Source organism: Branchiostoma floridae, chromosome 10, assembly GCF_000003815.2.
Source record: "Branchiostoma floridae strain S238N-H82 chromosome 10, Bfl_VNyyK, whole genome shotgun sequence".
In the NCBI taxonomy this organism is placed as follows: Eukaryota; Metazoa; Chordata; class Leptocardii; order Amphioxiformes; family Branchiostomatidae; genus Branchiostoma; species Branchiostoma floridae.
In genome coordinates, this window is record NC_049988.1 from 21,490,735 (window position 1) to 21,516,247 (window position 25,513).

Here is a 25,513-nt window from a genome sequence, read left to right on the forward strand (position 1 = left end):
TAATGGGCGGCGGGGTTTTCCCCGAGTCTGCTAATTTCTGCCCGGGGACGTCATACGTCGACTGATGCGCGCGCTGATGGATGTTGATGACGGATGGCAGATTCATACGTCAGCCATCCGCGCCGCTCGTTCCATCCGCTAGGAAACATCTGTTCCGAATCTTAAGTAATGATACACAGGCCACAAATAAGCGGGGAATGAAGTGCGGACCAATCTCCCGGGCTCCCATCACAGGGACATTAAGCCCCGCTGATGTATGTGTGCTCAGCGCAGTAAAGCGCTGTCAGGGCCTATTGTCGGCCCGGTGTAAGTATTACCCCACCGGCGGCTGTACCACAATACAGGACAAAGGGCCCGGGGTGGCCCCTTGTTCCTACAGCAGGGGGTCACCCTGCAGGTCAGAGGTCACCCCAAATGTTGACCCTCTGTGAACAGGCTGTCTGTGTGATTGGTGTGTGTTTGGAGCAGACGGTGGTTTGGGAGCGGATTGCCAGGGGTAGCGGCTGATTGTGGTTTTAGGCTCTTCTGTTTTGTGTGATGCAGATACAGTTATGTACTGTGTTAGTCTATAACTCCTGCCACACAGGCATGGAAAAAGAGCAGTACATTTGTATATAGCGTATGATTTTGTGAGAGGAAAAAAATAATCGTACTGTTGCAAAGAATGACTTTTTAATACTTCCACACAAAATAATTAGCAATGGCCTCTTTTGTTTGCTGGTATGTGACTGTGTTGTAGCTGATAGCTACGTACTGTGCTAGCCTAATATAATACTCCTGCCACAAAGATGCACTTGCTTTTATCTGGCATGGAAAAAGCAGTCAAGCATATCATTACGTATGATTTGGGGATTTATATTTATAATTATGGTGGTAATTGATACATTGACGGGAGTGATAGATATATCAAGTTTAAAGTATTAGGGGAATGGGGAAAAAATGATTTTTTTATGCTCTTCTGTTTGCTTCATTGTGTCGTGTAGCTGACAGCTATGACTGTGCTAGCCTAATACTCCTGCCACAAAGATGCACATGCTTTAATCTGGCATGGGAAAAAAGCAGTTGAGCATATAATTACGTATGATTTAGGAAAAAATAATTATAGTAGTAATTGATGCATCGTCTGGAGTAATAGATATATCAACTTGTTAAGAGAATTTTGGGGAATGGGTAAAGAAGGATTTTTTTAATGTTTGCTGGTGTATGTGTGGTGTTTAAGCTGATAGCTTAGATGTACTGTGCTAGCCTAATACTCCTGCCACACTGACACACACACTCTCCAGGCATGGAAAAGGAGCAGTCTAGCGTATGATTTTGTATGATTTAGGGAATAAATAATTATAGTTGTAGTAATTGATACGTCGAACGGAGTGATGGATATATCAAGTTTAAAGTATTAGGGGGAATGGGAAAAGAATGATTTTTTAGCCAAATACTTTTACCACACTGATGCACATGCTTTTCTGGTATAGAAAAGGAGCAGTCTAGCGTATGATTTTGTCAACGGAAATAAAAATAATTATAGTGGTAGAGAGTGAGTGGTAATTGTTGTAGTTGACTGCAGTGATAGATATATCAAGTTAAAGAGGATTTGGGTGAAAAGGAAAATGGAATAAATTTTTGTATAATTCCACACAAATTAATTATCAGTGGCTTCATCAGTGATACACACCATCATCCATCATGCATGAACTGCCTGAATGACAGCAGATACTTCAGGACATCTCACACTACCGAGTGCCAATAGTGAGGCAGAGCAGCGATCAGACTATTGGGAAGTGGATAGATTCAAAAAGGCCCCAAAACCTGACTGTATTTCTCTTAGAGATAAGCTATGCTGTTTGCTGTAGCTGTGTTTACCTGCTATTTCGGAGTCTATATCCATACATCAATGATTCCACTATAACACTTCATAACATATACATATACCAAGTACCATTTCTATAGCCAGACAGAGCAGCTATTAGACCATAGGAAGTTAGAGGACAGATTTGAAGTACATTAAAAAAAATACCCCCAAAACGGGACTGTGTTTCTCTTACAGATAAGCCATGCTGTATGCTGCAGCTGTGTTTACCTGATATTTCAGAGTCCATATCCATACATCAATGATTCTACTATAACACTTAGACAGATATACATTTACCAAGTACCATTAGCCAGACAGAGTACATTCAAAAATACCCCCAAACGGGTCTGTTTTTCTCTTACAGATAAGCCATGCAGTTTGCTGCAGCTGTGTTTACCTGCTATTTCAGAGTCCATATCCATACGTCAGTGGTGTTCTCTACAATATACCAAGTACCATTAGCCAGCTATCAGACCATCATAGAGTGGACAGATTTGGAGTAGATGTAAAAAGGCCCCAAAACGGACTTATATGTCTTACTGATAAGCCATGCTGTTTGTTACCTGCTATGTTTACCTGATATTTTGAAGTCCATATCCATACATGAATGATGTTATGATAACACTTAACAATATACCAAGTGGCAGTTGAGCCAGAAAGCACTGCTATCGATCAGACCATCGCAGAGTGGGGAGTTTTGGAGTAGATACAAAAGGTCTCAAAATAGGACCTTACACGTCTTTGTATATATGTAAATAACACTAACTCACCGCACTCACTTGTCTTGTCCCTTGCACCCATCAGTTGTTTATGTCCTTTTGTGTTTTGCCTTTATTTTCCCTGTGTTTTAAGGCACTATCACCCGTAACTAACAAACATGCGCACTGCTATTAATCCCCGTCAAGGGGGCTGAGCAGTACAAAAAGAAAAAAAGAAGAAGGAGGACTGTACAGTATTTCTCTTACAGATAAGCTTTACTGTTTGCACCTGTGTTTGCCTGCTATTTCAGAGTCTATATCCATACATGAATGATTCCACTATAACACTTCATAACAATATGCATGTACCAAGTACCATTAGACAGAGCAGCTATTAGACCATTGTGAAGAGGACAGATTTGAAGTACATTGCAAAATACCCCCAAACGGGACTGTATTTCTCTTACAGATAAGCCGTGCAGTTTGCTGCAGCTGTGTTTACCTGATATTTCAGAGTCCATATCCATACATCAATGATTCTACTATAATACTTAACAATATACCAAGTACCAGTGTAGTCGGACAGAGCTGCTTTCAGGCTGTAGTGGGTAGATTTGGAATAGATACAAAAAGGCCTCAAAATGCTAACTGTTTTTATAATGTTTTTATACTGCAGCAGCTGTTTCTACCCAGTTGTTTCAGACTCTCTATAGTCTATATCCATACGTCAATGATGTTACTACATAATGTATACAGTCAAACCTGCCCAAGTCGACCACCCGGGGGACCGGAAAAAAACGGTCGATTTGGACAGGTGGTCGCTGAGAAGAGTATCGACTCAAAACATGCCCAATGCAAAGTATAAATGGTTTCCGTTGTGTTTATGGCAAATAGCAAGCACACTGCACGCACGCAAAGAAGCGAGGTCTTTAATGTCAAATACAACACGCACACTGTAAATTGTAAATTTAACCCCAAGCTTTTATCGAGTTTTTATACGATACAGTGTTTTAAAGCTCAAGTATTTATACACTAACGTTTTAGACAGTAAGGGAACTTTGATGCTGTCAGTTAACTACCATACAAGCCTTTATGTGTCGCTATGTTCTTGATCTGAAATAACTACGGTGCACCTTTCGAATTCGATGCCCGGTACGTCCCGATAGCGTACTTACCCACGGGTGAATGTACAGTACAGTGGGACAAAAGCACTCACACGTACAGATCTTTCTTAAAAAGGTATGAGCTACACAGATCTTTCTTAAAAAAGTATGAGGCTATATACTTTTCAGCATTCGTTCACTTTATTATGATATAGATTTTTTTTTAACTTCTATTACAACTAAATTCGGATTTTCTTACAACGATTTCGGCACAAAATCGCGCTAGTCATCATCAAAAATCGATGAAAACCTTAATTTTGAAAATGATGCGGTCGTTATGGGTCCCAATTTGGGCCGGTCGCGGTCGCGTTGGCCAGGTGGTCATTGAGAAAAGGTCGCTTAATGCTTAAGTCAATGGGAAAAAAATCGGGACCGAGAAAAAGCGGTCGAAATGGCCAGGTGGTCGCTGAGAAGAGGTGGTCGCTCGGGCAGGTTTGACTGTATAACACTTTACAAGATACATGTACCAAGTGGCAGTTTGGTCAGACAACTCGGCTAACAGACCATCTCAGAGTGGGTAGATTTGGCGTAGAATAAAAAAGGAGCCAAAACAGGACAGTTTTCCTCTTAATATAACAGCTTTGCTGTTTGCAGCAGTTTGCTACCTACTATTTCAGAGTCTATATCCATACATGAATGATGTTACTACATAATGTATATAACACTTTACAAGATACCAAGTGGCAGTGTAGTCAGACAGAGCAGCTATCAGTCCTTCGCAGAGTGGGTAGATTTGATGGTGGAGCAGTAAGAGGTGTGAAGACCTGGTTCTGAAGAGCCATCGGGTGTGTAATGTGTCCATTACTGGCACATAGATAGAGAAGAATATGGTGTGTGCGTGGTTAAATGGACAGGGCGATGCTGTGGTTGGGAAATTGACAAAATGTGGCTTTCTGCACATGTTTTTTCTTCTTCATGGTACAGGGCAAAGTGCCTCATGGCACATCAGGTTTGGAGGAGAAAGATAAGGTCTGGTGGGACCAAAGGGAAGGCTGCAACAATTTGTATCCTTCGATCTGGATGCTTCAGCAAGAAAACATCATTGGAACAGAGGCCCAAACGTGCACATTTACTTTGCTCTTGGACATTTATTTCAAAGCAAAAATTAGTATGTTTGAAATCATCATAAAAACAGATGCGAGTCAGATACTTTGTTTGTTTGTTTGTGCCTTTATTTCGACTCGAATTTAGACTTATAGTTTATTTTCCGATTCAACAGTTCATTCTTTTTTCTTTGATAAGAACCAACAGGTTAACTCAGTTTGGCCTCAGAGCTGATGGAGGTTGAGGAGGATCAGAGATAGCGAGACGTTCGGGGTTCGCACCGGCAGCTCTCTCATTTCCCCTGGTATTCAGTCTGCCTCATGATCTAGTGGGTACTCTCGCTCCTGTTGTCATGGTAGATAGCGATAAAGACTTCCACTGGCAAACAGGAAATAGGGAACGGGTCAGCTGAAAACACTCATACAGTCTTGCCTAAGTAAAGACACATATGCAGAGTCTCATTCACCTGTTGTTGATTTTATCGTCTATTCCTTTGTTTTTCCGGTGGATTTTTTGTGTACCATAAATTCATTTTAAGTTTAGGCTTTTATTTTGTGGATGTGGTTGTCAAGCTTTGTGCCCCCCTTCCCAATGAAATGGTGTCATCCAACTCCTTGAGTTACATTCAGTGACACCCCCATAATGTAATGGTCTAACCCAACTCTATGTGTGTGCCCCCAACCCCCTTGCTGTAATGGTCTAACCCAACTACCCAACTGGTCCCGCCCCCTTGTAACATTATGGTTTAACCCAACTCCCTGTGTGCCCTCCTTGTAAAGTGATAGATTTAACCCAACCCCCTGTAAAGTAATGGTATGTTTTTGTGCCCCTACTTGTAAAGTGATGGCCTATCCCTGCCCCCTGTTAAGTAATGGTATGTTCCAGTCTCCCTACTTGATAAGTAATGGTTTAACCCAACTCCCTGTATCCCAGCCAGTGGTGAAACCCCATCCCACACAGTAATAGTCTAATGTGTCAGGAATTAAAAGGCTCAGGTCACGATGAATCGCCTTTCCCATTTTATTGGCACCTGTGCGTGAGGAAGCCAACACACGGGTGTATCACTCAGCAGTTATGTCCTTATAATGGCCCTGCTGATGACTCTTATCTCTGTACTATAGTCTAACCCCCAAGGGATGGGGAACAACAGACGTTAAACCGGATAGTGAGGGAGTGAGTATATAGCACACTTTACTGTAATGGACAAGGTGAGGAAACTGGAGAAGAAAGTGTATCTTAAGGCCATCTGTTATGGTTAGGGTCAATGCTGGCTTCTAAGTTTATGTTTTCCTCTTGTGAAAATGTTCCTGAACCATGTAACTGACGTGTTGTGGCCCAGAGCAGTACTGTTATAAGGCCGGTGCCCGGTCTCATCTGTTAGGATCAATACTGAGTTCTAACTTTTTGTTTTCATCTTGCTGAAATGTTCTTGAACCAAGTAACTGTCTTGGACAGGCCCAGCCGTTCCAGTAGAGGCCCAGCCCCATCTGTTATGGTTAGGATCAATGCTGGGTTCTTACTTTTTGTTTTCTTCTTGTGAAAATGTTCCTGAACCAAGTAACTGACTTGTAGTGGCCCAGCCGGTCCAGTAGAGGCCCAGCCCCATCTGTTATGGTTAGGATCAATGCTGGATTCTAACTTTTGTTTCCCTGTTGTGAAATGTCCTTGAACTAAGTAACTGATTTGGACAGGCCCGGAGCTATGCCGGTCGAGAATGTCCCATCTGTTATGGTTAGGATCAATGCTGGATTCTAACTTTTTGTTTTTCTCTTGTGAAAATGGTCCTGAACTAAGTAACTGATTTGGACAGGCCCGAAGCTATGCCGGTCGAGAAGGCCCCATCTGTTATGGTTAGGATCAATGCTGGATTGTAACTTTTTGTTTTTCTCTTGTGAAAATGGTCCTGAACCAAGTAAATGATTTGGACAGGCCCGAAGCTATGCCGGACGAGAAGTCCCATCTGTTATGGTTAGGATCAATGCCCGCCTGTCTCTCTGGGATAGATCCAGGCTTGATGGAAGGTCGCGGGGCCTGGCCACCGCTCGGCTGTAAATATGAACTTCTGTTAATGGAGATTTCATGCTGGCGAACTTGGCAGTGACACGGGGAGGGCGAGGTCAACCGCGGGGCGGGTTCGGAGCGCCGCGAGTCCGCACCTGCCACACCCGTTTCACGTCTTACCTGGGTGAGAGTTGATTAAATCCTCCGAAGTTAAAATGAAAATTTCATTCTTAGTTGTTCTGACTGGAAAGGCCCAATATTCCCATATGGCATCTTATCAACATTGATTATAGATATATTATACTTCGAGGTGTGCAGTCTAACGGGTTGGCCCACTGGACAGTGCTGCATGGAAGCGCTGTGTGTAGCGCTTCCGCGGACTTGCTTCCCCACGGGGTACAATCTGAAACTGTTTAAGTTAAGGGTTAACAGACATCTCTCTTCACAATGCAGTAACGTAACCCAAAACGCTTGAGTGGCTCCATGAGCCTTGTTTTGCGTTGAACTCTAATTAATAAGAAATAAAATTTTTAAAAAGACTAGCCGACTGCTGCCTACCCCTGTGTCAGGGATCCCAGCAGCAGTATAATCAAATACTGGATACTACACTTGATATAATAAAAGCACTGCTACTTTAGTGTCTCTGGAAATGGTTACAGGGTAGGTTAAAGTTTTCTCGAGTAGGTCTTTCCCCTCGGCCTGCTACCTTTTTTGTGCCACGACTAGTACCGTGCACACAAAGGTATGTACTATATTTAGGAACATTTACTACCTTTGGGTAGACACAAATGTCAAACCTGGCTCTCCTCAGTCATGGAAACAATTTTCCACCCCTCCAAATCTGTATTCACTTCACAGTAAACTGTTGTAACATTTTGGAAGTAGTTTTGCCGATTTTGTAACTCCTCTTAACACGGTCAGGCACACAAAGACTGGATCATGACCAAAATGTCACGTAAAGACACCCTACAGTGCTGTAAGCGATTTTCCACCAAGTGAAATTCAAACCTGAATTCACTTAAGGCAATTTTGAAATACTAGTTTTGCTGATTTTCTAATTGTCATGCACACAAAGACACACATTACCACCAATAGGGTCCACAAATGTCTAGAAAGACATCCTACGGTCTTAGAAACCATTTTTCCACCAATTTGAAACCTATATTCAAATTTGCAGGACAATTTTGAACTAGTTTTGCTAATTTTGTAACACCTAATAGGACTGTCACTCACACAAAGACTTTGACATTACCACCTATAGGGGCCGCAAGTGTCATATGAAATCACCCTACTGTGTTGTAACCAATTTTCCAGCAATTTGAAACCTGTATTCAAATGTAAAGGACAATTTTGAACTAGTTTTGCTAATTTTGTAACACCTAATAGCACTGTCATACACACAAAGACTTTGACATTACCACCGATAGGGTCCACAAATGTCATATAAAGTCACCCAACTGTGTTGTAACCAATAATCCACCAACTTGAAACCTGTATTCAAATTTAAAGGACAATTTTGAACTAGTTTTGCTAATTTTGTAACACCTAATAGCACTGTCATACACACAAAGACTTTGACATTACCACCTATAGGGGCCGCAAATGTCATAGAAAGACACCCTACAGTGTTGTAACCAATTTTCCAGCAATTTGAAACCTGTATTCAAATTTACAGGATAATTTTGAAGTAGTTTTGCTAATTTTGTAACACCTAATAGCACTGTCATACACACAAAGACTTTGACATTACCACCTATAGGGGCCGCAAATGTCATAGAAAGACACCCTACGGTCTTAGAAAGCAATTTTCCACCAACTTGAAACTTGTGTTCACTTTACAATCCTACTGATGTCAGACCTCCCCATATAGCATTGTCATGCACACAAAGCCCCTGCCATTACCACCTACGGGCTAGAAATGTCACGCTGACAATTTTCCACCGACTTGGGCCCTTCAGCGCACTGCCGGATCATGCCAGGGGCCTGCGTTCTGGAAAATTATGGGGGCCATTCTGATGGGAGTGAATGACTCCGCAAATTGGAGAGGACGGTAACGTTTTTGTGCGAGCCCCGGGAAAATTGGCTGATTTCATGTCCCTGGGATTGTTTGACCGCATGTGGTCACCGTTACCAGGGCGTAATTCGGTTGCGCAGAAGGTCGGTTGGGAACGAACACCGCGATAGCTTTCTTTGCAGGGCAATTGTGTTCCTAGTCGCAGTTTTGCAGGCCCACTGCCATCAGCGGTTTTGGTCCAAAAAATGGTTTGAAAGCAATCCTACACTCAGTGTCATTTAGGGGGGCCTGAATGCCCTTTACGTAGCCACTTTTTCTACCTGCAATCCGGAGCATTTTCCCGTAAACTGGTGATTAGTTTGAGCTCTGATAATGTAGCACTTTGCCTTTGAAAGGGGGCAGAAACAATTCAAAACAATGAAATCTAGTTAGATCTAGTTAGATGTACTTGTATTCGTGTGAGGCTGAAGAAGAGTGTTGGATGTCACTTGAAACGTCCAGAAGTAAATCTTAGATTTTATCCAGTTGTAGATATACAGTAATATAATTTTTAGCCATTATTTCTACCTGCAGTCCAGTGCATTTTCCTCTAAACTGGTGGTTAGTTTGAGCTCTGAAGGTGTAGCGCTTATTCCTTTAAATTAAAGAAGTGTGTGAAGTGTGTTGTCAGGCTGGGGGGGCTGAAATGTGGCTCTTCTTCGACTGCATGTCACCAGGTTACCGAGATGTGATTTGGTCGCACAGAAGGTCAGGTTACTTAAGGTCCCTTTGTGTAGAGCATGATAAACCGTTATTTCTACCTGCAATTGGGGGCATTTTTTGATAAACTCTGGTGTTGTCCTCAATGAGAGGAGTGTGTACATGTAAGTGGTATTGTCAGGCTGGTGTGTGCTGAGGTGTGGAGAGGACACAGCCGGCAAGTTTTGATTCATGGTGCCGAAAATCAACACGGAGTCTCTGAGGGGACGTTATAACGGAAACTTTCAGGTGCCTCAGGGGGAAATTGGGATTCAGGTGTGCCGGAGGTCAGAACCACAGGTGTGTAATCGTGCCGACAGGTGTGAAAGTCGGGATGACACGGCATTTACCTGGGCAGGTGATAATGGGGGTGGAACGTTGGGGTGAGGCCCCGTGTGTGTGCGTGTTAGCGTTTACCTGAAGGCTTGTGTCAGGGAAGCACACCTTTTGGGTGCACATCTCGGGACGGGGCTTTGAGAGTCACCTGTGCTGAATGGGAAAGTGCTCTCACCTTGGCATCTACTGAAGACGTTTAGTAGAAATCACTGTCGGGGCTGGGGGCTGGTTGGAGGCTGTTGGTGCATACAAGGAATTGCTCTTATGGGTGACATTTGCATGTGATCCTTACATGTTCAACCATATTTTCTAGTTAGAATGCACTTGTTGTTTCTTGCAGTTCATTCTAGTGACATTGAAGAAGAGTGATGGATGTCACTCGAAACGTCTGGAAGTAGATCTACGTTTTTTTATCTAGTTGTAGAGATTGAATTGTGTTTGGATATTGTTTAACTGGATATCTAACCTTCATAAACAAAAATTATCAAGGCCCTAATGACTTCTAAGAGGTCACAAGGAGTATATACCCTAGTGCCACACACACACACACACTCACATACACACACGCACACACATACACGCTCACACACACACACACACACTCATGCCCAATCTTGTGTAGCCCTACCCTATCCCTAACCAGACCTGTCAGATCACTTGTGAATAATTTACACACAAACACACACACTCACACACACACACACACACACACACACACACACACACATGCCCAGTCTTCTGTAGCCATCCCCTCCCACTAAACCAGACCTGTCAGATCAGTTGTGAATAATTTACAGTGTAATCCAATTACCCAATCTATGATATCATCAGATCAACCCGAGGGTCAAGGGTCAGCGCCCTTCGCGCTCCTGGTGATTGGCACTGACGTCTCTCGTGCGTTGGGATTTTCCGAGAAGAATTAGAGTTGTCAGTACTCATATCTGGGTAGATATGTTATTATTTTACAGCACAGAGGTTGTGCAAAGCTAGAATATGATTGACGTCAAATAGCAACTCATTCAAGCAACTGGATATGATTTTGGAAGCGGTCAGATGTGCATTGGGATTTTTCGAGAAGAATTAGAGTTGTCAGTACTCATATCTGGGTAGATATGTTATTATTTTACAGCTGTACAGACTTGTGAGATCCCAGAATGTGGATGACGTCATTAAACATTAGCACATTGACGTAGCCATTTAGGTGCCAGTTCTATATTAGTTATGGGGTGAGCGAGGTTAATGATGAGAGTGCAGTCAAAAGTTGAGTGTGTACATTCATATCAAGGAATATCAAGTGTATGATTAAATAATATACAAGGTATTTCCATTGAATGTATATGATATCATTCTGCGGTGGACACTAGACTTGTAAAGAAGTGGGGATGATAATCTAAGGAACCAGCAAAAAGTGGCCCCAATTGCCAGGCTGTCCTTACTACTAATTATATAATTATAAATGAACGAGTGAAGAACTGAATGAACACATGTAAATGAACGAGTTAACAAATGAATGAAGACATGTACAATTATGCCCCCAGGGCCAATTACAGGTCACAACTAAAGAATAGCTTATACACAAAATGTACTATAGATACATGTGATGCACACATTGTCATGTATCAAGGGTGCCATCACGAGTACTGTCAGTAATTTGGTACAATATCATCAATATTATCATATTAAGTAAAATTGGTTCTTGGGTCTCCCCTTATTTAGAGGCTCAGGTTTGACTGTACAATCTGACAACCTGGCAAACATGTTATTGTCAAGAGAACTATCACAAGTACTATGCCTGGTACAATTAAGTGAACTGGCTGACTGGATTTTACAACCAGCGAACACGTTATACTGCTGCCTTGTACCAGCCTACTGACATGTTACTAGTATTGTCATGTATCAAGAGTACATCTACTATCATAAGTACCATAACCTACATTTTGTAGTACAACATTATGAGTGAACTGGCTGACTGGTTTTCACCACCAGCGAACATGTTATACTGCCGACTGCCCCTCCCTACAGACGTTAGAATCTTGTATTGTAATGAAGCCTCTCAGTAAATCAGCAGCAGCAGCATTAAGAGGTCCTTTCGCAGCTGCCTGGAGTGATGGATGTCGAACAAAAGCCATTGTTTTCTCCCGGTATCGATCCACAAACCTGCACAGGTGCACCCGGAAAATGAGCCGATACCGCTTATATAGGTCGAACTCCACCTCATCTGTGTTTAATGTACATGTAGGTTTGTGAAAATATGAGCAGCATTTAAAGATGTAGCTTTAAAACATGATGAATGGAAAGATTTAGGTTTTAAAAAACTGCAAGGTGCACCCGGAAAATGAGACGATAGCGCTTATATAGGTCGAACCCTTGTCTGTGCTGTAGGTAGGTTTGTGAAAAAATGAGCAGCGTTTAGAGACGTGGGTTTAAAACGTGATCAATGGAAAGTTTTACATGTAGGTTAAAAAACTGCAAGGTGTGCCTGGAAAATGAGCCGATAGCGCTTATATAGGTCGAACTCCACCTCATCTGTGTTTAATGTACATCTCCACCTCATCTGTGTATAATGTGCATGTAGGTTTGTGAAAATATGAGCAGCATTTAAAGATGCAGCTTTAAAACATGATGGATGGAAAGATTTAGGTAAAAAAAACTGCAAGGTGCACCCGGAAAATGAGACGATAGCGCTTATATAGGTCGAACCCTCGTCTGTGCTGTAGTTGGGTTTGTGAAAAAATGAGCAACGTTTAGAGACGTGGATTTAATACATGATCAATGGAAAGTTTTAGGTGAAGAAGATAGTGTATCCGGGGGGGAATAGGGGTGAATCCGGTTTGCGTAAGTCGGAATGATGCTTGGGGTCGCCGCGGGGTGAGGCGCCACGGTGACGTCTTTCGGCAAATATGAGCGTTGTTTGATGTTCGTAATGTGGTGACCTCAATACGACAAGCAAAGACGGATGCCCAAATTTATCCCATATTAGTTCCACCTAGGGACAGGTTTAAGCCTTTAGAAGTGGGATTTAATCTCCTGGCAGCTTACAGAGGAGTGGTTAAAAACTGATTCATCCGATTCTTTACACATTTTTAAGCTCAGAGTAATTTGGAAGGATGGAATCTTTTTCAGTAACTGACATTTGATACTGTAATTATTATACAGCAAATTCAATACTGTAAATTGATCCTTTTATTTTTACAAAGTCAATTTTCTTACGAATATTGTTGAAGAGATTCATCAGTCACATATGCATGTGTACACAGTTAGTAGGATTTTCATCAAGCAGTGACTACTTTTTAAGAAAAAAAAGGTTAACACGCAAATTTTCGATGGCTATCAGTCCATCTTGAGTACGGAGAGACCCAGAGTTAATTTTGATTTGTGAGTGGAAAGGATGTTTTCATGGTGTTTCAAGTCTGCAGTGAAAACAATGCCGTAGTACAAAATCCAAAACACACATTTGTAGCATCATGATTACGGAGGTCACCAAATAAAACCCATGAAAATAAAACCCTTACTGTAACAAAGATTTCAGCAGTTACAGTATAATTGAAACGAAGTGACCCCAATATGACAACTGATGACGGATGTTTATCTTAATTCCGGGTCAGTTTTACATCAAAAGTAATCCTGCCTTAGGATTTAGCATTTGATCCATACTAGTATGTGATACAGCTTGGAGATTGACACTTAGTAAAAATCCTACTTACTTTCCAACTGATTCTGAAGTGGTCATCAATTCTTATTGAATATTCTTCAAATCTTTTGAAGATTATTATAAGTAAATATTCTTTTTTACCTCAATTTTTTTTTGTCTCAGTGCTTCATCCAAATATGATACAGCTTGCAGATTGACACTTAGAAACAATCCTACTTATTTTTCAACTGATTTCAGAAGTTTTCCCCGATTCTTATTGTAGAGATGGAGTATTCTTCAAGATGGAATATTCTTTGAATGTTTTTACCTGGAATTTGTCTAGTGCTTGATCCAAAAATGATACAGCTTGCAGATTGACACTTGGCAAAAGTCTTACTTGTTTTGCAATAGGTCACAGAAGTTGTCAATCGATTCTTGTCCAGTTGTAGAGATGGAATTTAAATCTTGTTTACCTGGATGTCTAAGCTCCATAAATGCAGCAGATTCGTATTCAATCATTTCTAATTTTTGAACAGTTTGCTGGAATTGCATCTTTCCTCGTTATCATCGCTTGATGAGGAACTGTAACGACTTCAGTTATCCTGATGACAAACGTTGACATTTATTTCCCATTAGTTTTGTCATGGGAGTAATCTAAGGATGAAGTCAGTAGGGTTTGATGGCCTCAAAGCAGGTGATAACTTGGAAACAGATTTAAAGGAATTTGGTCTTTCCTCAAAACCAATCGACGTTCCGTAAGAAAATGGATTGAGCTCAATTATAAGATGAGTGATGATGGATATTTCAATTTCTGCTGTCAGTTTTTCCCTGAGAGTAACGTTTGACGTAAATGCAGGTTATGCTTATTGACTGAATGCTTCACCCCTTGGACACATGGTACTTCCCAGTGCCAGGGTTGGACAAGTCCACTAGAGCTATTGTCCCAGGCAAGTGAAATAATCCATCGGGCAAGCTCATGTCCTACCCCACTTGTCCGATCTCGCCAGTAAGATTTTTCAATGAGTGAGATTTTGATACTAGTTGCTTTTCACAGTCATGGCATCAAGCATTCAGGTCAACAAAGAGCCAATGATAAATTCCATCGCTGGCAGTGAAAATGCATATAAGAAAGTCATTTGAATTTTTGGCAAGTGAAAATTTATTTTGGGGCAAGTAGAATTTTTAGGTACGTGACCGATAGGACAATTGAATTTTAAAAACCTTGTCCAACCCTGCAGTGCCACAAAATCCGTCACCTTGAAGGCAAGGCTGTAATTTGACCTAGATCAGAACCTTACATTTGTTTTTTGTTTGTTTCTTTGAACCTTTGTTCATGAAAGCTCAAATCGGCCTGCAGGACGCTTACCATTGAGGTTATGAGGGAAGAGGCAAGGGTCAGACAGCGTAATAGCAGAGACATATTGGACTACTTTACACTAAACTTACAGGACATTCATCCCAGATCTTAAACTTCTGAAGGTGACAATGACGCTGATTTCGAGGCGGGCGCGCAGGTTTGACTGACAGGCGGGTCTAACGAGGACCGAAGCGCTCGGATGTTCCGGACCGGTCGCGCTAATCCACTTTCCCAGCTCTCCATCAAATTCCCGCCGTCCTTTCTCTCGCCGCGAATCCAATTTACACGAACTCGCGTCCCAATTAGGCACTACTTACCGTCAGGTTTCCCAACCCCCCCGGGACGGGACGGCTTACCGAGGTGGGCCAGTCGGTTGTATCGTGCTGAACGACTTAACTTTGCTCATCAACTGCAAAATGTTGTCAAAGTATGGTGCTAATTCTTTCATTCCTAAGTCATTAGATCTGAAGTTTTGAGTGAAGGATCCAATATGTTAGGTTCTAATGCACACCTGAACTTTGCTCATTAACTGCAAAATGTTGTCAAAGCTAATTCTTTGGTTCCAAAGTTCATAGATCTAAAGTTTTGAGTGAAGCATCCAATATGTTAGGTTCTAATGCACTGCTAAACTTTGCTCATTGACTGCAAAATGTTGTCAAAGTTTATGGTGCTAATTCTTTCATTCCTAAGTTCATAGATCTAAAGTTTTGAGGGAAGCATCCAATATGTTAGGTTCAAATGCATGACTTAAATGTCACCCCTAAACTTTGGACATCTGACTGCAAAATGTTGTTAAAGTATGGTTCTACTTCTTATGTTCCTAAGCCCTTTAGATCCAAGATGGAAGTCCTTAAGTTAAGTGTGAAGCAGTTCAATATGTTATATGTCTTATGTTCTGATGCATGACTTGTCACTTCTAAACTTTGCACATCTGACTGTAAATGTAACGTAATACTAGTGCTAGTTCCTAAGCTCTAAGATCCAATACGGAAATCTTTTAAGTTGAGTGTGAAGCAGTCCAATATGTTACTGCTTCTACACATAATCCATGTTATTTCTAGCCTCACTTTCAGCATCAAGGTATATGCATACTGTCAGTATTGCAATGAGGATTAGGCTTGGAAAAAAACATCTTTGCCATCCAGTGACTTGGTTAAAATGGTTAAACTGTTAACAGAAGCATTTAGAACATTTCGTATTCCTGAATGCCTGTTCAACCATCTACTCTGTGCAACACGCCCCCATCCTCACTGATGACCCTCCCACCCTGCTGTCCTCAGCGGGACGCTTGCAGCGGCTCCCCCTACTGGGGATCGTTAACATGACGGCCACAGAGACAGGTGCAGCTCAGCTGGGCAATTTATTAGCTCCGCCGTGAAGGTCATCGGGCAAGGTCAAGTCAGTTGCTTGTTTATTGGTAATATAGAGTTTCCGATACACCAAACTTAACTTTCCTGTCTCCATGAGTTCACATCTTAAAAAGGTGATGTCATCCTTCTCTCTAAGCAGTTGTTCATTCGTTCTTTTGTTCCAAGTCTCAATATTACTAATATAGAAAAATCAATCTTTTACCTACCCAGGAGATTTCAATTACATGGCCATTAGTAAATGTAGTAAGCATTGTTAACCCTTCCAATCCTACCTAACATGTTAACAACACAAACGAAGTGCCAAAGAGTTACCTCGGCAGGGTTAAGGTTAATGAGTTAAGCCTGTCCTTGGATCTACTATTATGGATATTGAAAATGTTAATTTGGCTTCCAGCTATCTGGACACGCCTAAGAGTATATTATGATATAAATAGAAGCACTGACTGAGAACCCCACCCAACTGTTTATCAATAGGATGTACAATGTATATCAAGCATTGTCTGAATGACAGTGACTTTTGTTCAAAGAGGGGTTTTATTCAATAGAATTAACCTTTTGAAATCATTCCTATTCTGTGTAACAGTATTTTACTATCAGTTGATTATTTTACCTCACAAAAGGGAAACATACAAAGTAATTTTTTTGTTTTTGCTCCGTTTTATTTCTTCTCCATTGAAGCAAAAAAGGTCAATGCCCCTGACCAGAGGGCAGAATATTGGGGCATATCGGGGGGTTTGAACCCAGGGCCTCTTGGTTCAGGGCCAAACACACTACCAATTGTGCCACACGATGTGCTTGCCATTCCTTTGAATGTGAAGAACTGCTTGCGAATTATATCAACTTGTACATTCTCTACCGGGGCAAATCATTCAGCCATGTTATGAAAGACAGTTGAAAATCTTCTTTCCCATCTTCTTACACATGCCTGTTCTGTACTACAGGCTTGATGTATTAGAAGATCACTCTTACATGTACATGTATAGGGTAGGTCCCAAAGGGGATACAATGCAGTTTTGTACAGGCATGTCCTAACTCCTTGAAAGTTTAAGAACCACTTGCAACATTTGGCTGTATCTCTAATATTAACATTGTGTCTTGCATTATACACGTATGTTTACTATCATACCTCAACAATTTTGTAGAAAACCTGCCGGCCTACCCAGCTGCTTGTACCTGTTCCTGTCAGGTGAAACAAGGCATGATGTATGTGGGGATGGCGGTGGTCCCTAGAGCCATGAATGTTTATTTGTAGTCAGCTGTAATAAGGGTGTAGGAACTTCCATATTAGTCATGATGCAGATACCAGCCTAATTAATGTCACTGTAAACGATGGTCTCAGCTTCCCCTGTGTGTGTGTACCGGTGAATATATGGAGAGTTTCCAACATCATATCCAGTTGATTGAGTTAATAATTCTTCGTCTTCTTTTGTACTGCCATTCCTCTAATTTTAGAGATTAACGGCAGATTAATTGCTAATTGCTAATTGAGTTAGTAATTGCTATTTGGCGTATCTTGTGACATGGATGTCTAACCTTTGTCGACAAATGCTTGTAGAACAGAAGCTTTAAAAACTTTTTAAAATTCCAGGTGTGTGTGTGTCTGTGTATGTGTGAATGTGTGTGCGCGTGTGATTGTGTGTGTGTATGTGTATGTATCTGTGTGTTTGTGTGTGTTTGTTTGTTTATGTGTGTGTGTGTGTCTGTGTGTGTGTGTGTGTGTGTGTGAAAACTAATAAAAGTGAAGTTGAATAATGGGCCCCTTAGCTGCTTTTTGAGGAACTGCAGTGCAACTTCCTATTCTGATATCTTGTGTTCAGGACATGCTGTGGTCATGATATTCTAGTGGTAGAAAGTTCTTTGGTCAGAGCGTATACCACTGTGTTGTAGGTTTGGGCCCCCTAGTGGCTTTTCGTGAACTAAAGGTTTTGGTGCACAAATTTCGCAGTGCCAACAATTGGCCCTTGGATGGGAATGAAGTGACTTAATGAAACGTCAAGTATTGAGAAACGGCTTTACCCTGGCATAGCTCAAGTAGGAAACTCAATCACACGAGATGGCCGTAAACTCTAATGTAATCAGTGTGAGGGATCAGAACTGGGCCTGCATGCTGTGTACTGTACTGTATGGAGAAGTAAGGGGTTTGGTATATGTCTGGTGCCTTTACTCCAACTCTATAGACGTGATGTTTTTCCTTGAACTCTAAACTTGAAAACTTCCAGAAAAGTCAACTTAACTAAAAGCCCATATAAAACATTCAGGTAAAGGTATAGATAGTGCCATAGGTACAGTAGGTTGTAATCCACATGTACAATTATTGTATCTAGGGCACTGTATTGGGAGGCATAGCCCATCCATCCCTCTCCTTCCATCGCTTTTAGTTTTACCTCCCGAACCAATGACACTATCACAGCACCCATTTCCACACCTGGATGGAGTAAGGAAAGTCGTGGAAGGTGCAATCAGCATTTTGGAAAGGAGGAGGAAATGGAAAAAGAAATCCTTGAAATTTGTTTCCTCTGGTCTCATTGAAACTGTTTCAGTTTTTTTTTTTTTTTTTACTGTAAACCTGAGCAGGCACTGTTTTCGACCCGTAAGTGTCAACAAGAATATGTAGATCACAAATGAAGGAACAGCAGAAGAATTTGAACCATGTTTTTATAGAAACACTATATGCAGTGATTGTCGCACATATACATGTAAGTAGTAACACTGTCAGAGTATTATTATACATTATACAATATACATCGTTGTCATAAGTCTGCTGTTCTTACGTAAAAACTTTGGGTACTCAGCTGACGCAAGTCTGTCATAAAGGAAAAGTTGAAGCATTTCAGCAGCAAGATTTCCTGTTTCTATTGTCTAACACTCAGACTTACAATGCCATGGCTGCTTGTGGTGGATGGAATGTTCCTAAAATTCCTTCATGATGTAAAATTCTGCAGCTCGGATATTTTATTGTTTGTAGCAACATCTTTCAATTTCTGGACCAGACTTATGTGCTTTGCAAAATTTGTTGACGCATACTTGTAACATCAGGACCATTTTCCTAGTCATTCAGAACATTTTCCTCATGAAATACTTGGTGAAATATTCATTGACCTGAATAATGTTGCAATTTAGCCCTATAAAATTCCGTTTTAAGCCAGGTTGGTCACAGTCTGAATCACTCACAACATTTTTGTTTTGCATTTCCATACAGGACTCCTAAATAGCTATAAACCATTACCGTTGTTCAGAATGACAATGCTGCCGTAACAAACCTGACAAGCATTGTTTTACCCAAAGAAAAGCATGACCAAACCTTTCAGCTTAACTAAAGATAATGTTTGTTTTATCACTAGAAACCCTTTTCACTTGGGGAAGTCAGTTGAACAGAAGCTTTTTTCAAGTGTCAGAACGAACATTATTTTTACCCAGGTGTAACAACAAATGATCCGCTACCTGTACAGAGAGGACAGGTGTTGATACATCGTGTCCTTTGTGCTCACCTGCGTGACAGGTGTTCAAATACCTGGCCATTGTTCTGGTAACAATCATCCAGAAGGAAACAGGCCCGACCCATTTTAGACGCACCTACTCGAACATACAGGTCATCTATACAACCTGATTAATTATTTAGTGCTTGACACAAAGTGGCAGATATACTACAGCGCCATTGTTATGATACCAGGTAGGCTATTGTGGTAATACTATTGTTGTGCATAGGGTAGAAGATTTCCTCCCAAGGTTTGTAACTCTGTGGAAAAACCCAGTTTCTTGGCTCGTTGCATTTCCTTTGGTCCAAACTTCACCTTTTGAAATGAGACTCCATTGGGGTGAAACCATTGTAAGTTTGTTGCAGAAAACTTAGGTTTTGGAAGAAGAATTATTATAATAAATTCCGCTGTTAATTCCTCAGAATTCCATCATACTTGACGAAGGCAGCAGCAGTTTCTGGAAAATTCCGTCTCTTCGTTTGGAAAATTGCGGCATGAGTTTGAGCTTTCCGTGTGGAAGTTTGTAGAAATATTTCTCGGCTGTTTGAATCCATCGTTATCTCTTGATGGTGCTTCCCCGTGCTAAACCATACATCCCGCTTGGCTTCGGCTTTTTCTGTTTCTGGGACTGTTTTCTCTGCAGTTCTGCCTTGTCCTGGCACGGGCACCTTTTCTTATCAATGTACGGAATCAGCGACGCTTTGACCATCACAATATCGTCCTCACGATCGTGTCCCTTGATGGTATAAAAGTAGAAATCCACCACACACGTCCCGATCATCACTAGAATCATACAGCCCAGTATCGTGGCCACAATGATGGCTAATATGCCGTCTCTAGTCAGAACATGTTTCGTCACAAACTCCCTGCAAACCTTTCTGTCGCTCCTGTGCCCGGTGAAGTTTCCGTAGCGGTCGGCAAAGTCGCGCCAGATGCACACCCGGTATCCGGAGTGCACTTCGAGGTTCTGTAGCACGTGCGATGTCTTATCGGTGAAGCGCAGGTCCCTGACGAGTTCCCACTGTTCGTCCTGCCAGTGTCGGTACTGTACGGACAGCCGGTACGTCACGCCTGTCACATTCGGGCCCCACGTCAGGGTGGCCGAGCTGGCCCCGACTCTCGTCACGTTTACGACCATCGTGGCGTTGTTCTCCGTCGTCGTGGCGACCCCGCCTCCAGGGTCCGGGCTGCTTGCGGACAGGACTCGGATGAAGAGCGGGACGTAGACCAGAAGCACGATCGAGCCGAACACCATTTCCACGCGGCGGCTGCGAGACGAGCGCTCCTCGGTGTGGACCATGTAGCTCCTAATGGACGGGCCCGGGGGTGAGAAAGGTTGCCGCTCGGAGTGTGGACGTTCACATTGATTCCTATTATTCACCCTGACACATCACCATATGCATATTTGATAAGCCCCTTTCATGCCAGCTAGACTGTGAAAACGGATAATTTAAACACTCACTTTATATAATTGCACAGGGGACGTCGCAGGGTCCCTTTCCCCGGTTTCCCTCCGCGACAAAACGACAGATGCACCTTCATTTTCCGAGAATCCTCATTTAGCAGCCGACGTTGAAACCCGACGTTGCTACATTTAATCAGCGGAGAGGAAAGCGAAGCCTCATTTCTATTTAATGAGGTTTGCGGGTGGAGGGGAAAAGGTTACAATAGAAGTCGCTACATCGCGGCTCTGCCTTTTGTTACATCGTTGTTACAGAGTGTGGCAATGTGATGGGTGGTTCCGATACACCATACGTCACCGCCGCATGCTCGCTTGGCAGGCTTGTAACCTGTCACGGTTGCCTAGCAACCGTTGTACGGGAGCTTGTCCGACACCCGGCGATATTTGGCCGTTATTGTTTCCCATTCATCGAGAGGATGACGGCTCAGGGCCAGCGGAAAATTACGGCTCGGCTCGTCGAATCCACGTTTAATTAAGAAAAGAGGAAAGTGTTGTAGTGTGCTTTAGAGCTGGCTACACTGGTGTTTTATGTACAGTTGGTTCTCCCAGACCAGAGTGCTACAATGTGAATTATTGATAGTCTGTTGGATTGCATTAGGGCCGTGGTGTAACAGCTTTGCTGTGAATAAGGAAGTGCTTGCTGTAGCTTTGCTATTGCCACGGCGATGTTATTACACAGTACGGCTAAAATTGTGTCTAGTGTTGAATGGAAACGTTTTACCCGAGCTGATTTGGGCCATTTCGCTCAGTCTGATCGTGTGCTGTTCCATCCTTCCCGTGCTATTAGCTTTTCTCTCAACTAGAACTATTGGCAGCCCTTCAGCCTAGAATGATATTAGATTACATCATTTAGTTCTGTGGTAGGGCAACATGTCATGTAGCAATACCTTGTGGCAAGCCAGTGTAGTGTGTGGCAATCCAGTGTAGCAAGCCAATGTACTGTGTAGCAATCTGAATGAACTTGATATACAGCTGTGTAACAATGTGTAAAGGGAACCCAACATACTGTGTGGCAATGCATTGTAGCAAGCCAATGTGCTGTCAGGAAATGCAATGTGGCAAGCCAACACACTCTGCAGCACACCAGTGTAGCATTTACGTAGCAAGACCATGTTGACATTATGTTGCATTACTTTTATTGCCACATATACATTATGTACATGGCTACACAAGCCAATGTTGTAATTCTGCTTTATAGTTCTTTTAATAGCTAGTTATAAACATGTAGATCTCCATTTATTCCTGTCTTAAAGTTTATAGAATTTCTAATCCAAATGCAGAACATGTCTATGTTCAGCATTGTAAAAGATTTACATTCATTTGAAGTTTATGTTCTGATTTTCTAGAATCTACTTTGGCTAACATTTCTACAAAGTTTGTGATTCCCACCTTATTAAATGAAAACTGCCGTGTGCATATTGAAAGGTACCAGTGGCCTTGACTGTCACAGTGTTGCAACTTATGACGGCAACATTGTAACATTCCTGCTGTTAACTGTTGCAATGAAAGGCTGTTAAGTCACATGATTCGGCAGTAAAGTCTCATGAGTTATTGGACAGGTGTAAGTTTCATCAGCAGCAGTATAGGTATGAGAAGTCCAATCTAGGGTAGTCTCTGATTTCAGCGTTTTTTTTACAAAGATGTACAAAAATGCAGCAATTTAAAGATTATCTTGATTACATATTTTGTGCTTAAATGGTCAAGTGTGTCTGTGACTGTCCTTGGGCTTAAGATGTGCAAATTTAGGAACTTAAAGTTTATAGTAAGTTCGTGTTTGTAAGGGTGAAGTATATACACATCAACAAAAAATCACAAGATACAAGTTGCAATATCTCAACTGACACTAGTCACTTACCAATCTAGTATTTCATTTCAGGGACTTAAAGAGAAAGTCCTTTTTTTTTCATATTTTTATCTTGAATATCATGATAATAAACAATGGGTTTAGAGCAAATTTGGTCAAATAAAACTTAAGACCAGTTTTTGATCACTTCTAAAAGTGAACACCCGCTGTGTTGGATTACGACCCCGGGTACCCTCCAGGCTTATTATTTTACCATGTCGTTAACTTTTTACGTTCTCGCCTCGTTGTCCTGCCTACAGTTATTGGTCGTTACAGTTTCCCTTCCATATCTTCCTTGCAGCTCTGTAATAAGAAAATTGCAGCTCTAAAGTCCGTAAAACAGTTTTTTCCTTCTTTACGACATTGGAAAGCGTCCGATCGGCTTAGTGGGCGAGGGTGGTGAATGTACGCACATGTGCGCGGGTTTATGACGATGTAGCCGATTCAAAATGGCCCATATGCTGCAGTTCGAAGTAATTGCTATGCCTTTTGAGCAGGTTGGTCATCGCATCTGACAGTCAATAGTGTACTGCGAGTGATGAAGTGTGGTGTTTGCGTCAGAACGCACAAAGGACATGAAATATTTATGGATTAATCGGGCCTCCTGACGTCAATCGAGCTTTCGCCTCCTTTGTAAGCGGTTTTTGAATTATGTCATCGATAGGAATCGGAAATTTAGATTCCAAGTTGCGATGACATTTTTATTTAATAGAGGCATATTTGCTCGAACATGAGATGTTTATGGGTCAACTTGAATGCAGTCATTCGATTCTAGACTTTATTGGTTGAAACTCTTTGCAGCCAAACGGCTGAATTGTGAGGTCCACAATACATATTATATAAACATATTGTCAATGCTATACAATATAAAATACAACAAACAAATATACATGTTCTCCAATGCCAATACATAGTAAGAATACAATTTTTTTAAAGTCTTGTCATATTCATACAAACATTGAACTCACTACAAAAAAAAATGTGATCTTATTACGTTATTAGAAGCCTATTTGCTGTGTAGGTTGGGAATATGGTGTTTATTCTGGTGTGAACACATATAGAATATGGTGTTTATGCAAGTGTAAACACATATTAAGTCCCCCGAGGAAGATCGCCCTTATTTTCCGGTAACGCGTCAGCTCGATCTGATATCAAATTGCGAGTCGTAAAACCTGTAATGAGCAGGTATGACACTAACGGCAAACGGCAGATAAGGCGACGTCCAATGAGGTTCAGGGGTCTCTGTCCTCTAAATGACCTTGAAACCTGACCTCAGAGGTCGTTCTAATAACTGTTACGGATAAAACCAGGTTCTTACACTTGGCAACAGTCGATAAGAAGGCCCCAAGATTACGTCGTTAAGGCTTCTCTAAGATTGGTTACTTGTTTCCATTTGGCACAGGTGGATCTTATCCTCCATATAACCTTGAGAATTGACCCTAGAGGTCGTTCTTATAACTGTTGGAAATCAAATGTGGTTCTTTGACTTGATAAGTCGATAAGGAAGCCCCAAGTCTACATGTATGTCTTTAGGAGTTGTCATGGGTGGGCTACCATAAACATGTTTCGATTTGCCACAAGTGGGCTCTATCCGTTAGGTGACCTTGGAACTTGACCTTGCTGGTCACTTCAATAAGTGTTAAAGATAAAAACAGGCTCCAAGACTGAAGGTTTGTAGACAAGAAGCTCTAAGACTTAAATTATGTCTTATGATACTGCTTTTGTTGTATATATTTCTGAGTCATGTGTTTGCGTTTTGTTGTAATTTTTGCTGATTCAGAAATTTGGAATGTGACACCGTGTTCAAGGAGGTAAACAGTGACTAAAATGTTTGTTTGTTTGTTTGTTTGTTTCCAGATGGTGTGGTTCCGTGAGAACTGGTACGAGGAAGTAAACAATGACTGACATGTTTGTTTGTTTGTTTACAGATGGTGTGGTTCCGTGAGAACAGGTACGAGGAAGTAAACAATGACTGACATGTTTGTTTGTTTGTTTGTTTGTTTACAGATGGTGTGGTTCCGAGAGAACTGGTACGAGGAGGTTTCCCAGCAGCTGCAGCAGGGGCTCGCCAAGTGCTACTCCGTCGCCTTCGAGAACAGAACTGCAGGTCAGGACTTTTTCTTAATCTGCTCCTCTTCTTCTCTTCTACTTCTTTTGTTCTTCATTTCTTCTCTTCCTTTCTCTACTTCTCTTCTTACCTTCTTCTCTCACACTTTGAAGCATAAAGCTTGAGACAAAATGTGTAAAATATTTGTAGACATCACAGTTTATAAAACAGAACTATTTTGTCCTCCCAGTGAGTGAAGCGAAGATCACTCCACACATGCCGAACTTCTTTTTAAACAGAATTTTTTTTTTTTTCGAGACAAAGTGTCGATATGTACTAATTAGACATTACAGGACTTGTTTATAAAACAGTATTATTTTGTTTGTCGTTCTCAGTGAGTGAAGCCAAGATCACCCCCACATGCTTAACTTGTTGTAAAACAGAATTATTTTGTTGTTTTTATCCCAGTGAGTTAAGCAAATGC

At 41.6% G+C, this 25,513-nt stretch overlaps 1 protein-coding gene across 3 annotated transcripts in view; it reads left to right on the top strand.

Moving 5' to 3' along the window:
- The window catches only part of LOC118423737 (transformation/transcription domain-associated protein-like), a 230,878-nt gene that overhangs the window by 173,498 nt on the left and 31,867 nt on the right, over positions 1-25,513 (top strand). For all 3 annotated transcript variants that reach the window (XM_035831940.1, XM_035831939.1, XM_035831941.1), the window contains one exon: positions 24,990-25,089. In XM_035831940.1, coding sequence (XP_035687833.1) covers positions 24,990-25,089 — 100 coding nt within the window. The remainder of the gene's footprint in view (positions 1-24,989; positions 25,090-25,513) is intronic.